This window comes from Cervus canadensis, chromosome 1 (genome assembly GCF_019320065.1).
Source record: "Cervus canadensis isolate Bull #8, Minnesota chromosome 1, ASM1932006v1, whole genome shotgun sequence".
NCBI lineage: Eukaryota > Metazoa > Chordata > Mammalia > Artiodactyla > Cervidae > Cervus > Cervus canadensis.
Window position 1 is genome coordinate 47,752,572 of NC_057386.1, and position 17,454 is coordinate 47,770,025.

The 17,454-nt window shown below is 41.9% G+C and overlaps 1 protein-coding gene across 1 annotated transcript in view; it reads right to left on the reverse strand.

Annotated features, from left to right (window-relative positions):
* APPBP2 (amyloid beta precursor protein binding protein 2) overlaps window positions 1–4,274 on the reverse strand; it is a 63,383-nt gene extending 59,109 nt beyond the window's left edge. The window contains exon 1 of the mRNA XM_043481886.1: window positions 3,836–4,274. Within this exon, the coding sequence (XP_043337821.1) occupies window positions 3,836–3,973 (138 nt within the window). The 5' untranslated portion in view covers window positions 3,974–4,274. The remainder of the gene's footprint in view (window positions 1–3,835) is intronic.
* Between the last annotated feature and the right edge of the window lie 13,180 nt (window positions 4,275–17,454).

A 17,454-nucleotide genomic window follows, 5' to 3' on the forward strand; every position in this document is an offset into this window, starting at 1 on the left:
CAGGGTATGGCTGCCTATTTATGTTCTTTTATGTCCCACTCCCACTAAAGTTTTTGCTATTTATTTATTTATTTTTGGTCACATCATAGGGCTTGGAGATTCCCCAACCAGGGATCAAACCTGGGTCCTTGACTATGAAAGTGCAGAATCCCAACCAGTGGATCACCAGAGAATTTTCTGTTTTCAATTTATTAATCCTAAGAGCTTTTTAATGTGAAAAAACATTAACTCTTTGGTTGTCAAATATGTTGCAAGAAATTTTTTTTCAATTTGTTACCAGCCAATTTTAAAAGATAATGAGAATATCAGTTGAGGATGAAGATAACTAAGAATAGAAATAAACACAAAAAAAGAAGAAAAAACACAATTCTAATACTAAATCAGGAATTCATTCATACGGTTTTCAGCAGGAGATGTACAATAATAATTTTTAAAACCCCCAAATTACTAAGTTAAAGACTGAAAACAAAAAATAAAACACATTACTGAAACACTTCACCTGGTCAAAATTTAACTCTATGGCAAATCCTGTCACTGGAACAGGATATAAAACAGACCATTCAGCAGTTACAATAAAAAGATCACAAACTAAAAAAAAAAAAAAAAAAAAAAAAGATCACAAACTTCATTCTTTGAGGAACCCAGCCGTTCACTATTTGCTTTCACTTGGTATATAATTTCACAATTCTTTCTATTCACTTTATCTACTTCTGTTCCCAAATCGTTGAATGCCCTTAGCGAAACATCATTCTGAGTCAGCGACATTATTTAGTAGAGTACTGTTTTATTGAACCATCTATATCTTCTGTCAATTTTTTAAAAAAAGTATTTTTAGTGAGTGTCCCTTTCTATATACTTGAGCAGCCATTCCAACTTCTGTTTAGCCTTTCTACATAAAAGCCGCCACTCCTGTCCCTTACTGTCAGCAAGTGATCTTATCCTAATTCCTTACAACCATTCTTCACAAACTTACCTATGTTTATACTTTATGTCTTTACCTCTTTCCATCTGATCTTAGAGGAAGCAGTAGTCTTTTCCCCAACTCCAATGTAAGACTGGTACCTTAATTTATGGATGGTGAAAGAAGGGGCAAAGTTCATTCAATTAATGTCTGTATTTAGGGTCTCTGCTCCATAATTTATTTCCTGCCTCACTTGTATATTCAACCTCTCATTCTGTTTTGGTGTCTGTCATTCAGACAAGAAGTATATTTTAACATCTTCCATCCTTAAACTTTCGGAGAAGGCAATAGCAACCCACTCCAGTACTCTTGCCTGGAAAATCCCACTGACGGAGGAGCCTGGTAGGCTGCAGTCCATGGGGTCGCTAAGAGTCGGACACGACTGAGGGACTTCTCTTTCACTTTTCACTTTCATGCACTGGGGAAGGAAATGGCAACCCACTCCAGTGTTTTTGCCTGGAGAATCCCAGGGACGGGGGCGCCTGGTGGGCTGCCATCTATGGGGTCGCCAAGAGTCGGACACGACTGAAGCGACTTAGCAGCAGCAGCAGCACCAGCATCCTTAAACTTTTAACAACTTTCACATTTTACCCTTGTACAGATCAATCCCTCTCTCTCCCTTCCCTTCTTAGGAGCAGTCAGCACACCTGCTTCTTCATCTCCTATTTATTCCATAACCACATTTCCTAAAGCTGCACCTGAAGCTACTGACAAAAATTAACAGAGTGACAGTGAACTACGGTGAATCGGGATGGGGGAATTTTTGATGCACAAATACTGTAATTTTGTCTGTGACTATGCCTTTTGATGGAAGTTGGGGCAACTGGAGGGATCTGATTATGGGTTTTTCCTTGGAAACTATAAACTGAAGAAAATTGGAAACTGGAGAAAACTGGAAACAGTAAGCAAGAAAGCAAGGTAAACAGGAATATTGGGTATGAGACCTTGATTAAATTACTTCACTTTCTCACCTATAAAACAGGTTAATACCCTAATTTACAGTTTAGTTGTGAGGCTTAAACAAAACAACTGTGTAAGAGCACTTACAGTTTCAGGCATATGTTAAATACCGTCCTTTTCTTTAGCACAGGGCCACATTCCCAACAGGCAGACAACCATTAAGGAATAAAATGTGTACCCAAAAGACGCCATATTAAAACTTTGTGGACTATGTGAAACACAAAATGTGGCAAACAGCACCATCTGTTCAATCACTATTAATAATCCTCAAATGAAAAGCTTCAGTTAGAAATGAAAGTTACTAGAAGAAATCCAGGTACTTTGAGGAAATTCAACCACTGAATGTACTTTGATTAAATTTCCAATGATTTTCTCTAAAAAGTGTAAAATGTTACAATATATGATTTAATAAAATGGATACAGTTACCACACACACAAAGTTGCCATTTCCCTGGCTGAGAAAGAACTCTTAACTCAGGAGGAATACATTTTAAATACACAAAACTTCCTTAGACACACACAAAAGTAAATCAATGTATCAAAGGGATCTGGAATAAAGGGAGATTTTTCTTTAACCAGCCCCCCCCCCAAATAATAATATAAATGACCAAAATGAATATTCTCCAAATATCTAGGGGGTAAAAATTGTTAAACTGGCGTAAAGCAGCTGGATTTAGTAGACAGAATGTAGCAAGTCAGCAGCTTTCTGAAAAAATATTCCGCGGTGGAGAAAGCGGGCAACCTTCCCAATGAAACAACTGCCATAAAACACCATATATATGTAAGAACATACACATCTGTTAAATCTTAGTTTACAATGTTCCAGCCAACTTACAAATCAAGAGGAAATGTTTAGATCTAAAAAATAAATCATACTTTTACTTCTGGTCAAATTCTGCATGGGTGGCTACTGGAGAAGAGGAGATATCCACGCCAATTCAAGGCAAGGAGGACTGAATAATAAGGCCACTGTTCACATTCAAATGTGGGGGGAGAGGAAAAGGGAGGCTCCGAGTCCATAAAGTTCTCCTCCCTCTCTAAACACTGCAAGACTGTCCACGTCTAAAGACACTTACCCTTGAACCTCCTTGGAGACTGAACTTGGAGACTTTTTGTTCAGAATTTTGAGGGGGAGCGATTCAGGAACGCTGCAAGATTGCAACTTTCAACTACATGAACATGATTTACATTCTAAAGTGTTTTTTGTTTGTTTGTTTGTTTTTTAAAGAAAGACTTTCTTCCTTTCAGGTAGTTTATCACCATTCCCGTATTAATAAAACCGCCTATTCAGTTGCAAGTATCAATACAAACAAAAACCACAGCTTCAAAGGATATGCGAATAAGGCACACCACTACTTCCAATAATTCCTCAACTTCCTCGCAATGACCGACGAGAAGGGTAACACGAAGCAAGAAAAGAAAAATACTTGCGAAGGAGGCAGGAGAGAGGAGAAGGCAAAAAGGAGGGGGGAAAAGCAAAAAAAACACAAAAAACACAAAAAGTCCAGCTGATGCTGACACTTAACTGGGGAAGAGAGGGCAGAAAATACTCCCGAAGTCACAGGCTGGAAGGCAAGGACTGAGTGGGACAAGGGCGCAATAGAGGAAGTCCACGCGAGAGGCCTACCCAGAGGGGCCCCGAGGTACCAGGGAACACCAAAAGCGGGGCGGGGGGGCGAGTCTCACTGCGAAGAGGTATCCATCCATCAAGGCCCGAGAGCTTGAAACACGAAGATAGCAGATGGAGCGTTTCTACACCGGACAGCCCGGCACCGCCCCAGAAGTCTCGGGGCGCCGGTCCCACTACGAGGGGTGAGGGGTTAAACGCGGGGGTTCGCGGACGTGGAAGGGGGTGCGGCCCCAGGGGCTGCGGCGGGAAGAGCAGGCCCACGGCCCGTAGCCCACGGCCCGTACCTTGTAGTACACGTCGAACTGTATGTTCTCGGGCAAGGAGCGGATGTCGCGGCGGGAGCGGATGTAGTTGTCCACCACAGCGGAGATGGCGGTGTTATACAGAGTCTCTGGGATCCACTCGAGCTCCACGGCCGCCATCTTCCTTCCCTCCGCCTCCTCCGCCTCCTCCGCCTCCTCCTCCCGAAGGCCCCCGCCTCCCTCCGTAGCGAACTCCTCAGCGGCCCCGGAGGAATCCGAGGGGCGGCGGCGGCGGCGGCGGCCACGCGGGCACACGGCAGAAGGGCGCGGCCGCCCTGACTCCTCCCGGCTGAGCTGCGGGCGGCGGGCGCAGGCCCGGGGGGGAGAGCTCGCCAGAGAAGCGGGGCCAGCCGCGGCCGAGGCTTCACATTCCGGGTCTGCGAACACCCTGGGCTCCGTCCCAGCGCCGAGCTCTGCAGGGGCGGGACTGCGCGCGCGCGGCGTCGTGACGTCAGCGCACGCCGACGCGCCGGAGGGCAGGAATGCGGCAGGCGAGAAACTCGGGAAGGGAAGATCCGTGATCCCGCCCACGGGGAACAGAGTTTTTCCATGGGGGCCGCGGTTGGATGGTTGAGGGGGAACTTTTTTTCGCTGGGACGAGTTATGACAGGTTTTTACCAGCTGCTGCCGAGTCTCCAGCTTCATCTCTCCTTTCAGCCAGTCCTTCTTCGGGAGTTCTCAGAACCCTTTCGAGGTGCAGGCAAAAGTTTGGATGCACAATTATGAGTCCACCGAAGATCGCGCGTTCAGGGAATTCACATTGCTCTGGAAACATTCCCCTCGGCTCCGGTTCCTAAATCGAGTTAGGAACCTTCGGCCTAGAACTAGGGATCAGGATGAAAGGGAGACTTGCATTGTGTAACCATTTTGCACTGTTTGAACTTTACTGTTTCTTTTTCCCGATGAAATTTACCGGTGGGCGGGGGGTGGAGAGAACTACTTTAGAAAAATCTGGTGCGGCGGTTAGCCTGATTATGGAATTACAAATAGTGATGAGAGAAAAAAGGCTAAGTGGTGGCCGTGATATGACTTACTGGTAAAACAGAAAGGAAGATTTCAACTTTCTCCCTTAGTTCTAGTCCCAGCCTCAGGGGAGAAATAATTGAGAATTCTTGTTACAGCTCTCTTCCATCCTCAGCCTGAACATCTGCTACTTATGTAACTTAATTTCCCGTGTCTTAGATTTCAAGAACTTCATGCAACATCTTTCTGCTCTAGTTTAAGGAAATTGCCGTAATTAGTGACACTGTCGGTCTCATAGTCATGCTATAGCAATGTAAAACCTGAAAACAACGATGATAATAACGTGCTGACATTTAGAGCTTAAAGAATTGGAAGTGGCTTTTCCAGTTCACCCCGGTATGTCAATGTTAAAAGGTTAAATAGTTTGGTAAGAAAGAAGGAAACAAACACACTTAGCCCTCTTCTCGGTCTATACCAGTATTTACTCTGTAATCAATGAACCAGGGAAAGCTGGGGTTGGCCTTAACATAGGGTTACCAGAATTGGCAAGTAAATGCAAATACCCACTTATTTTAATTTCATGTAAACAACCAATCCTTACCTTAAGGTGCTAATTCCAGAATTGGAATCCATTTGCAGGCACTTGTGAACTGGCTGAACCGAGGAGAAAGTGGAAAACTAGGCCATTTTTGTTGCAGTCTGCCCTCAATTGAAGGAAGAAAGCCTTTCAGTCGTACTCTGGAAAATTAATGAGTCCCAGCAGAGCTGGTATTTGAACTCGATAATTATATAAATGCTGCCTTTCATATTTTGGATGATAACATGGCATCTGAATTTTCAGTGGTCAAGGTCAGATCATGAAGGTGCTAATGTGATGCTGATGACCTTGGACTTTATCTTAGAGATGATAGGGAATCCTTAAAAAGACTGTAAGGTAGTAAAAGAATCAGATTTGTGTGTCAGCAAGAAGACAGTAATCATCTATGACCAGCAGAGCCAGAAGAAGATCTTGAATCATGCACTCCTGGCTACAGAGAATAGAAGACAGAAGAGGCCTGCTAAGCTGTCATGGCCACCTATACATTTGGGTGGATGAGGTCCTTTGTATCACAAGGTTATCCCCACAGTCCACCAAATCTCCTTTAAGCCTTGACTACTGGTAGCCTCAAATTTGGCAGAAAGCCTTCCACTCTACAGAGCTATATGAAACATGAACTTGGTCCAAAAATCCAGAGAATTCTAAGAGGCAATACACATTGTAACTTTTTTTTTTTTCTTTTTTGGCTGAGCCCTGCAGCATGTGGGCTCTTAGTTTCCCAACCAGAGGTTGAACCCATGCCCTCTGTGTTGGAAGCCCAAAATCTTAACCACTAGACCGCTAGAGAAGTCTCTGTAACCCTTTTTAACTTGCAATGTCTCCCTTCATTGAGATGTTGGAGGGGGCATCTAAGTACCTTGCTGTTGAATCTGATTGGTTTATGTCTGCTTCAACAAATGGAGTACAGCAGAAGTGATGCTAAGCCAGAAAAGGCCACACTGAGTCTACCTTCTTCTCTGGAATACTCCTGGATTCCTGAGACACCTTGTAAGAAAATGAACTACCCTGAGGCCACTGTGCTCTGAGTAAGCCCAAGCCACATGGAGAGGCTACATGTAAGCACTCCTGGTCAACAACCCCAGCTGAATGCAGCCTTTGAGTCATCCCTGCTCAGGTATCAGTTGTTTCCATGAAGAAACCTCCACATGATTTCTCAATCCTAAGACATTTGAGTTGGGCTTCCCTCACAGCTCAGCTGGTAAAGAAGCTGCCTGCAATGGAGGAGACCTGGGCTTGATTCCTGGGTCAGGGAGATCCCCTGGAGATGGAAATGGCAACCTGCTCCAGCATTCTTGCATGGAGATTCCCATGGACAGGAGAGCCTGGTCAGCTACAGTCCATGGGATTGCAAGAGTCGGACAGAGCTGAGCAACTAAACCACCACCACCAAGACATTTGAGTTACCTTCAGCCTTTCCTGTAGAAAATTATGAAAGAGATGGGAATACCAGACCATCTGACTTGTCTCTTGAGAAACCTGTATGCAGGTCAGGAAGCAACAGTTAGAATTGGACATGGAACAACAGACTGGTTCCAAACAGGAAAAGGAGTCCGTCAAGACTGTATATTGTCACCCTGCTTATTTAACATATATGCAGAGTACATCATGAGAAACGCTGGGCTGGAAGAAGCACAAGCTGGAATCAAGATTGCTAGGAGAAATATCAATAACCTCAGATATGCAAATGACACCACCCTTATGGCAGAAGGTGAAGAACTAAAGAGCCTCTTGATGAAAGTGAAAGAGGGAGCGAAAAAGTTGGCTTATAGCTCAACATTCAGAAAACTAAGATCATGGCATCCGGTTCCATCATTTCATGGCAAATAGATGGGGAAACAGTGGCTGACTTTATTTTTCTGGGCTCCAAAATCACTGCAGATGGTGATTGCAGCCATGAAATTAAAAGACGCTTGCTCCTTGGAAGAAAAGTTATGACCAACCTAGACAGCATATTAAAAAGCAGAGACATTACTTTGCCACCAAAGCCCGTCTAGTCAAGGCTATGGTTTTTTCCAGTGGTCATGTATGGATGTGAGAGTTGGACTATAAAGAAAGCTGAGCACCAAATAATTGATGCTTTAAAACTGTGGTGTTGGAGAAGACTCTTGAGAGTCCCTTGGACTGCAAGGAGATCCAACCAGTCCATCCTAAAGGAAATCAGTCCTGGGTGTTCATTGGAGGGACTGATGTTGAAGCTGAAACTCCAATACTTTGGCCACCTGATGCAGAGCGCTGACTTATTTGAAAAGACCCTGATGCCGGGAAAGATTGAGGGCGGGAGGAGAAGGGGACAACAGAGGATGAGATGGTTGGATGGCATCACCGACACAATGGACATGGGTTTGAGTGAACTCCGGGAGTTGGTGATGGACAGGGAGGCCTGGCGTGCTGCGGTTCATGAGTTCGCAAAGAGTCGGACACAACTGAGCGACTCAACTGAACAGCCTTCTCAGTCTTTTCAGATGAGGGTCCAAGCATCAGTAAGCTAAGTGAGACGAGTATCCTTGCTCTGCTCTGAAATCCTGACCCACAGAAACATAATAAGATGGTTCTTCATTTATATCACTAAGGTTGTAGTGGTTATGCCACAGCAGGTCACTGGAACACCCTATTCCAATCCCCTACAGTTCCCAGAAACCCATCACTTAATAGACTCCATAATCAACCTATTCCCTCTCAGAACTATACATTACTAAACATATGGATTCATTCACGAGAATGAGACAATTCATATCCTGTGTTGGACAATTTTCTTAATTTTCTGACAATGGCTATGCTACACTACCTATAAGAGTGAACTGCCTAGGGGAGGAGGAGCCAAGATGGCGGAGGAGTAGGACGGGGAGACCACTTTCTCTCCTACAAATTCATCAAAAGAATAACTGAACGCAGAGCAAACTTGCCTAACCGTAGGTATCAGAATGGAGCCAAGGATTTTTTCCTTTTTTTTTTTTTTTTTTAAGATTATTTATTTTATTTTTGGCTGCACTGGGTCTTCCTTGCTGCGTGCAGGCTTTTTCTGGTTGCGGCAAGCAGGGGCAGCCTCCAGTTGCAATGTGCAGGCTTCTTACTGCCTTGGCTTCTCTTATGGTGGAGCACTGGCTCTAGTTTTGCAAGTCCAGTAGCTGTGGCTCGTGGGCTCTAGAGCACTGGCTCAGTAGTTGTGGCACATGGGCTTAGTTGCTCCGCGGCGTGTGGTATCTTCCCAGACCAGGGATTGCACCTGTGTCCTCTGCCTTGGCAGGTGAGTTCTTAGTCACTTGACCACCAGGGAAGCCTGAGATAATGACTCTTGTGCTAAATTTGTAGAGGCTTTTTCAGAGACCTTCAAGTCTAAATCCACATAGTCAACACCCATCAACCACAAACCAACAATCACATGGTCCTCATAAATAGTCATCAAGACACACCTATGGCGCCACACATTACAGAGGCAAAGTGACTGGATCCTCTAACTTGCAACCACCGAAGAACAGAGCAAGGCTTTCCAACAAGTCTTATCACTTGGGGACACAATGCAGGTAGGAAATTCTGCCCCGTTCTCATCTTTTAGTACCATTATCCATATCTGCAGAAAACTCAAAAGCGTTTTTCTGTACATGTTCATGGTTACAATCCATCTTGTCTGGGCCTCTTTAAATTAATCCTGCTTGCTACATGTGGTTTCTTGTCTCCAAAATTAATCCAAACTGCTACTTGCTAGAATGCTCCCCCAATCTTGTTCTCTACTGTCTTCATTAACATTGGCCCTAAGAGCAATAGAAAATATAACCTATCCTTTTCCAGTCCTTATTTTGAGGACGCCCCCTTAAAACCTACCCTGCACGAAATCTACCTACTTACCCTGACGATCAGAGTAGAGAATCACATGTTGATGTTTGGCAGAAACCTACACAATATTGTAAAGCAATTATCCTTCAATTAAAAATGAATCAATTTAATTATTTTTTTAAAAATTAAACATAAAAGAAGTAGAGAATCAGCATAGAAGGTATGAGTGGTTTTGTATTTTGCTGCTAATGCTGGTCCAATACAGAATAAAAGTTTAAGGGTCATTCTTGAAAAGACAGACATGTAATCCATAATCACAATACAATGTGAGAAACACTATGATAGAGTTTACTTGGGATGTTATAAGAGTGGTAAGGAGATAATGAGTTGGTTTTGGATGTAAAAGTCACATAAAAGTTCTAAAACAGGTCAATCAAAGCACTTTCAGTTGCAGTGAAGTTCACAGGATAATAATGAACGGATTTACTTGAGCAATTATAGGTGAGTTCATTTCACCTTGACACTATACCTCCAATTTCTAGGAAATTTTCTAATTATCAAAATGCTTAAAATACATGCAAAATTTTGAAACAGAGTTGTGGTTCTTTATCTGGAACAGTAAAAAGTTTTAACTTTCTCAATGAGATAGAAAATAGGAGCAAAGTAAACTAAATGCAAAGTGATAGAGTCATGTAACCACCTCATGTAGCCATCTGATCAGCCTTCTTAAGTGCATTCCAACCACATCCAACTCCCCACCACACTGTTTAGTCCAAATATACCAATGATACAGACTTTTAACTTAGAAGACAAAATATGTGGTGAGGTCATCTACTGAGCTTAATAACATACTGAGAGTTTGGGTCCAGTTTTGAATTTTTAAGGATGAGTTTTCTACAATATACACAGGCAGACTTGGGATAGGTTTCAAGACTGGGGGAAAAACCTGATAATTTTTGAAGACAGTTAAGTATGAGAGAGTAAAAAGAATATTTCAAAAGAGAAGAAGAATGTATAATTCAAGATAAAGGGAAAATTAAAAGATCACATTATAAACTGCCATGTGACATCCCTTATAATGATATGTTACAATTTAATTATATCATGTGTGGATGCCATCTCCCCAGCAGGCCTGTAAGCTTCTTGAGGACTAGACCATATTGTGTGTTTCAGATACCAAGTCTACTGCAGACATAGGGTGAGCATTCAGTAATTATATTAATAAATGAATAGGTCTTCCTACTTCTCTTTTGGAGGGGAAAAACATAGTTCACTGCTTCCAAAAATGTACTTCCTTTAAACTCATACTTTGAAAAGCACACACTTTAAAATAGCTTCTTTTTCTTTTTGAAAAAATGTTGTGAAAAAAAATAAAAATAAAAAAATGTTGTGAAATATACAAAACATTAAACTTACTATTTTAACCGTTTTTAATGTACAATGTGTTGGCAATAAGTACACTGATTATTTTGCAACCATCAGCATTACCCCTCCAGAACTTTTTCACCCTCTCAAAAACTCTGTACCAATTAAACAGTAATCCCCCAATTTCCTTCTCTTCTCAGCCCCTGGTAACTTCTAATCTGCTTCTGTCTCTATGAGTTCACATATTCTAGGTACCTCATACAGGTAGAATAATACAATTTTTGTCCTCTTGTGTCCTTTTGTCCTCTTATTTCATTTAGCATGTTTTCAAGGTTCATCCATGTTGTAGCTTGTATCAGAATTCAGTTCCTTTTCAAGGTTAAATAACACTCAATCATATGTATATACCACATTTGTTTATCCATTCATTAGTTCATAGACATCTGAGTTGTTTTCACATTTTGGCAATTGTGAATAATGCTATGAACAGAGTATACAAACATCTGTTTGAGTCATTGTTTTCAATTCTTCTGGGTGTATACCTAGGAGTAGAATTGCTGGATCATATGGTAATTCTCCCCTTCATGGATCACTGCCTTGTCGTGGCACTTGCATAACTCGCTGAAGCTATGAGCCATGCTGCGCAGAGCCATCCAAGATGGATGGGTCATAGTAGATAGTTCTGACCAAATGTGGTCCACTGGAGGAGGGAATGGCAAACCACTCCAGTATTCTTGCCGCCAGAACCCCATGAATAGTATAAAAAGGCAAAAAGATATGACACCAAAAAATGAGCCCCCCAGGTTGGAAGGTGTCCAATATGCTACTGGGGAAGAGCGGAGGGCGATTGCTAATAGCTCCAGAATGAATGAAGCAGCTGGGCCAAAGTGGAAACGACACTCAGTTGTGGATGTGTCCGGTGGTGAAAGTAAAATCCCATGCTCTAAAGAACAATGTTTCACAGGAACCTGGAATGTTAGGTCCATGAATCAAGGTAAATTGGTCGTGGTCAAGCAGGAGATGGCAAGTGTAAACATCGATATTTTAGGAATCAGTGAACTAAAATGGATGACAATGGGTGAATTTAATTCAGATGACCATTATATCTACTACTGTGGGCAAGAATCCCTTAGAAGAAATGAGTAGCCCTCATAATCAAGTCCAAAATGCGGTACTTGGGTGCAACCTCAAAAACGACAGAATGATCTCCATAATATCAAAGGTGCATTTCCGCAAGGATGGGCATGATAAAGGATAGAAACAGTATGGACCTAACAGAAGCAGAAGAGATTAAGACAGGGCAAGAAAACACAGAAGAACTGTACAAAAAAGACCTTGATGACCTGAAAATCATGATGGTGTGACCACTCACCAAGAGCCAGACGTCCTGGAATGTGAAGTCAAATGGGCCTTAGGAAGCATTGCTACCAGCAAAACTAGTGGAGGTGATTGAATTCCAGCTGAATTACTTAAATCCTAAAAGATGATGCTGTTAAAGTGTTGCACTCAATATGTCAGCAAATTTGGAAAACCCAGCAGTGGCCATAGGACTGGAAAAGACCAGTTTTCATCCCAATTCCAAAGAGCAGTACAAAAGAGTGTTCAAACTTCCGGGGGCTTGTGCTCACTTCCCATGCTAGTAAGGTTATGCTCAAAATCCTTCAAGCTAGGCTTCAGCAGTACTTGAATTGAGAACTTGCAGATGTACAAGCTGGGTTTAGAAAAAGCAGAGGAATCAGAGATCAAATTGTCAATATTTGTTAGATCATAGAGAAAGCAAGGGAATTCCAGAAAAACATCTGTTTCATTGACTACATGAAAGCCTTTGACTGTGTGGTTCACAACAAACTGTGGAAAATTTTTAGAGATGGGAATACCAGACCATCTTACCTGTCTCCTGAGAAACCTGTATGCTGGTCAAGAAGCAACAGTTATAACCTTACATGGAACTACTGACTGGTTCCAAATTAGGAAGGGAGTACAACAAGGTGGTATATTGTCACCCTGCTAAATTTACATGCAAAATGCCAGGCTGGATGAGTTGCAAGCTGGAATCAAGATTGATGGGAGAATATCAACAACCTCAGATATGCAGATAAAACTCTACTGGCAGAAAGCAAAGAACTAAAGAGCCTCTTGATGAGGGTAAAAGAGGAGAGTGGAAAAACTGGCTTAAAACTCAACATTCAAAACACTAAGATCCTACATCCAGTCCCATCACTTTATGGCAAATATGAGGGGGAAAAGTGGAAGCAGTGACAGATTTTCTCTTCCTGGAGAGATCCCAGAATCATTGCAGCCATGAAATTAGAAGTTGCTTGCTTCTTGAAAGGAAAGCGATGACAAACCTAGACAGTGTATTAAAGAGCAGAGGCATTACGTTGACAGCAAAGGTCCGTACAGTCAAAGCTATGATTTTTCCAGTAGTCATGTATAGATGTGAGAGTTGGACCGTAAAGAAGGCTGAGTGCCAAAGAATTGATGTTTTCTAATTGTGATGCTGGAGAAGACTCTTGAGAGTCCCTTGGACTGCAAGGAGATCAAACCAGTCAATTCTAGAGGAAATCAATTCTGAATGTCCATTGGAAGGATTGATGCTAGCTAAAGCTCCAATATTTTGGCCACCTAATGTGAATAGCCCACTCATTGGAAAAGACACTCATGCTGGGAAAGATTAAAGGCAAATGGAGAAGAGGGCAGCAGAGGATGAGATGGTTGGATAGCATCACCGATTCAATGGACATGAACTTGGGCACACTCCAGGAGACAGTGAGGGACTGGGAGGCCTGGCATGCTGCAGTCCAAGGGGTCGCAAAGAGTCGAACATAGTGACTGAACAAAGGCAACATGGTAATTCTATTTTAAACAAATAATTATTTATTTATTTGGCTGCTTTTAAGTCTTATTAATAGTGTGTCATGAGCACTCTTTCACTGCAGTGCACAGACTCTCTAGTTGTGGTGCTTGAACTTAGTTGCTCTGCAGCATGTGGGATCTTAGTTCCCTGATCAGGGACCGAACCTGGATCCCCTGCATTGCTAGGTGAATTCCTAACCCTGGACCTGCACAAGGGTTCCAATTTTTCCACATCTTCACTCTTGTTATCTTCCACTTTTGATAGTCATCCTAATAAGTGTGAGTTTGTAGGAACATCTTTATACATATATCTATTTAAATAGGTGAGGAAACATCTATAAATTAAGGTGCAATTTGTACTTTTTTAAGGCTCTAGATATGTATTGCCTAAACATTTTTTCCAATATAACTTTATTGTCTTCAGCTGTATATTTAATACATTGTCTTCTTATTGGGCTAGCTGATCACTGTATTGTGAATTTTTGTGAAATACAAAAATGTTTTAATACTACTTCACACTCATTGAATATTAAATAGGTAGCTGAAGACCTTTATCTCCAAACCCCTGCACGGATCCCAGAGTAAAAATGAAAAAAATATTTGAGGGGGCTTGAAGGCAGAGGGTCTACTTTCCTTTTTATTTATTCTTTATTTTTGGCCATGCTGCTCAGCTTGTGGAATCTTCCCTATCAGGGGTCGAACCCAGGCCCTCGGCAGTGAGGTGAGTGCGTGCTCGGTTGCTTCAGCCGTGTCTGACTCTGCGATCCCACGGAGTGTAGCCCGCCAGGCTCCTCTGTCCATGGGATTCTCCAGGCAAGAATACTGGGGCATGTGGCCATGCCCTCCTGCAGGGGATCTTCCCAACCCGGGGATCAAATCCGCGTCTCCTGTGTCTCTTGTACTGCAGGCGGATTCTTTACTGTTGAGCCACACCTGGGAAGCTCCCCTAACTACTGGACCACCAGGGAATTTCTCAGAGGGTCTACATTCATAAGTAGCATCCAGAAAGGGCGTAAGAACACACAGTAGGAACTGCGGTTTGATAGACCCAGGGAGGCGGGCCTTAGAGAACATCCCAGGGCATCCCAGCTTGACACGGGAGTGGCATGTTTTGTTCAGTCCCTCGGTTGTGGCCTACTCTTTGCAACCCCTTGGGCAACCCAAGAGTTGCTCAGAACAACAGAATGATTCTGTGTACCCAAGAGCCTAGGACAGCCTCCCAGAACGGGCCACCGGCAGCCTGTTACACAAAGGGATAGACAATTCCAATGTAGCAGAGAGGGCCCATGAAGGAAGAGAGAAAGCTGAGATCCCAAAGCTCTGAGGTCCAAAAGCAGTGATGGGCATGGACCATCTCGCAGAGGCTGATCACTAGCAGGATAAAATAGCTCCAACTGTTTTTTGGTCCTTGGATCACATGACTCAAGATTAAAATTCCAAGGGCAGAAAGTCATACTGGCTAACTTGGGTCAAGCGTCCAACTTTGGTCAGAGGGGGACAAGGCAATACATGTGACTATTCATCAAGACTATGTCAAGTAGGAAAGCAGTAGTTATGTAAGAAAGTAATATCAGATGATAATACCCAAAGATGAGGTCAGAGATATCTGGCGAGCAAAAACTACAGATGTCTACCACAAGTGAAGTCACCAAGTAGATTTACCCTTCAAAGATATAATAAGATTTGGAAAATGGCAACTTTATTAAGGCATAATTTGTATACAATAGAAGTGAAATATCTCAAGTTGATGACTTTTGACAAATGAACACATGTATGTAACCACCACCCCCCAAAAGTGTACATTTTCTTCTCCCCAGAAGTTCCTTGATGCCCTATTTGCAGTCAATCTCTCCGACTCCTCCACTCCTGGAAACCACTGATATGATCTTCTAGTACTATTGATTAGTTCTGTTTTGGAATTTCTTATAAATGGAATAATAATCTAATATTTAAAATTTTTCATTTTATTTCTTACTAGCCTAACTATAAGCTTTTTTTAAATTACTTTTTTAGTGTTTCCTCTAAGGCTAATAATATTTTTTTTTAAGATTTATTTATATATCTGGCGGTGCCAGGTCTTAGTTGCAGCACGCAGGATCTTTTAGCTGTGGCATGTGGGATCTAGTTCCTTGACCAGGATTGAACTGGGGCCCTTTGCATGGGGAGTGCAGAGTCTTAGCGCCTGGACCACCCAGAAAGTGCCTAATAATATATATTCTTAACTTATCAATCTCTTTAGAGTCAATACTATAGTTCTCCACACTTCCCACTTTGAACTTTCTATTCAGTCCTTATCCCTACTTATCTGACACTTCCTACTTCACAATGAAGCAACTTTACAATAAAAACTTTACCAGTAAATTCACCTGCTCTTTTATACTGAATCTGATTGTTGTCATATCCTTCCCTGGGACACTTATCACAGGCCCCTCCTTACATTTATTTTGTTCTGTTTGTAGCAGTTATTGTCTTTTAAGCAAATTACAAGAAAGAAAACAGTCTTTTATATTTTCCTGCTTACTTAACAACTCCTGACGCTCTTATCTTCCTTCCTGTAGATTTGACTATCTGGAAAGTATTTAATACTCTATTAATTTACGTTCCTGCCAGTAGTAGCAGTGACTTTCCTGTATGCAAACTATAGCAAGTTAGGAAACAAAATGGAAAGAAAGACTATAAAAGCACGGAAAACATAAACTACTGAATAAAGATTAAGAATAAAGAATAAGAACAGGACTTCCCTGGTGGTGCAGTGGTTAAGAAACCGCCAGCCAGTGCGGGGGACATGGGTTCCATCCCTGGTCTGGGAGGATTCCACGTGCCTTGGAGCAACTAAGTCCGCGTGTCACAACTACTCAGCCTATGCTCTTGAGCCTAGGAGCCACAACTACTGAAGCCTGCAAGCCTGAGCCTGTGCTCCACAACCAGAGAAGCCACCACAATTGAGAAACTTGTGCATAGCAACCAGAGTGTAGCACTCCACCCGCCGCAACTAGAGAAACCCAAGCAAAGCAATGCAGACCCAGCATAACCAACAAGTAAATTAATAAACTGATTAATTAGTCTTAAAAAAGAATATGTTCTTTATTCATTAAAATTTATAACTTACATAACTACAAAGAAATATGAATGGCCTATGTCAGAAAAGCCACAAAACAATATATATGCAAAAGAGGCTTTTAATGAAAGGAGGGACATGTCTTATTCCCAGAGAGAAAGATGATTGTGTAGAGATGTGATTTCTACTTTGCTCTCAACAATTCTATGTCATTTTTGTGGTCAATATAACATACATATTGGAATTTACCTTTAAAAAGAACTCGTGTATTAATTACTGGTATATCTGATTTTGCTCCAGCAATCAAGTTTTATGTTTTCCTTTGTATATTCTTATTTTTTTTCTTTTCTCTGTGACTTTGGCTATACAGGTTTTTAAAAAATTTACTGTTATTTTTGCAGCACTGCATTCTATTTCCATTCTTCCTGTGGCAAATTTTGTCTTTTATAAAATAATAGTTTTTATTTTCTGATTATAAAAGATATACCCATGAAAGAAAACTTGGAATAAAATAGAAAACTAGGGAAAATTTTACTATAATTCTACCATGCAGAGATAACCACTGTTAATATCTTTAAACTTGTTTTGTCTTGAAATTACTTTTTTCCCTAAAAGCAAAGCACACTTTCTATAACAATTTCAGGTTACACAGAGGCACTGTATTTGACATTTTTTTATTTTGTCTTGTCCAGTATCTATTCCTTCTTCTTCTGATAACAATACCCTGATTTGGGGGAGGGTATATATCTCCCCCACTTTCAGTTCATGTGTTTCAGATGGTACTGACCCAGCCCCTCAGCTCTAAGGGCTGGTACCAGACCCAGGTTTGATCAGAGTGATAATGACCCAGGCAAGCTAACAAGAAATAATCCTGCAGCTTTGGTTGAAATTACATATTGGGAAAAAGAGTTTCTTTTCTATTGTGACTCACATCTAACAAGTAGAATATGATGACAGAGATGCTATGTGCCATGAAGGAACACAGTTTCT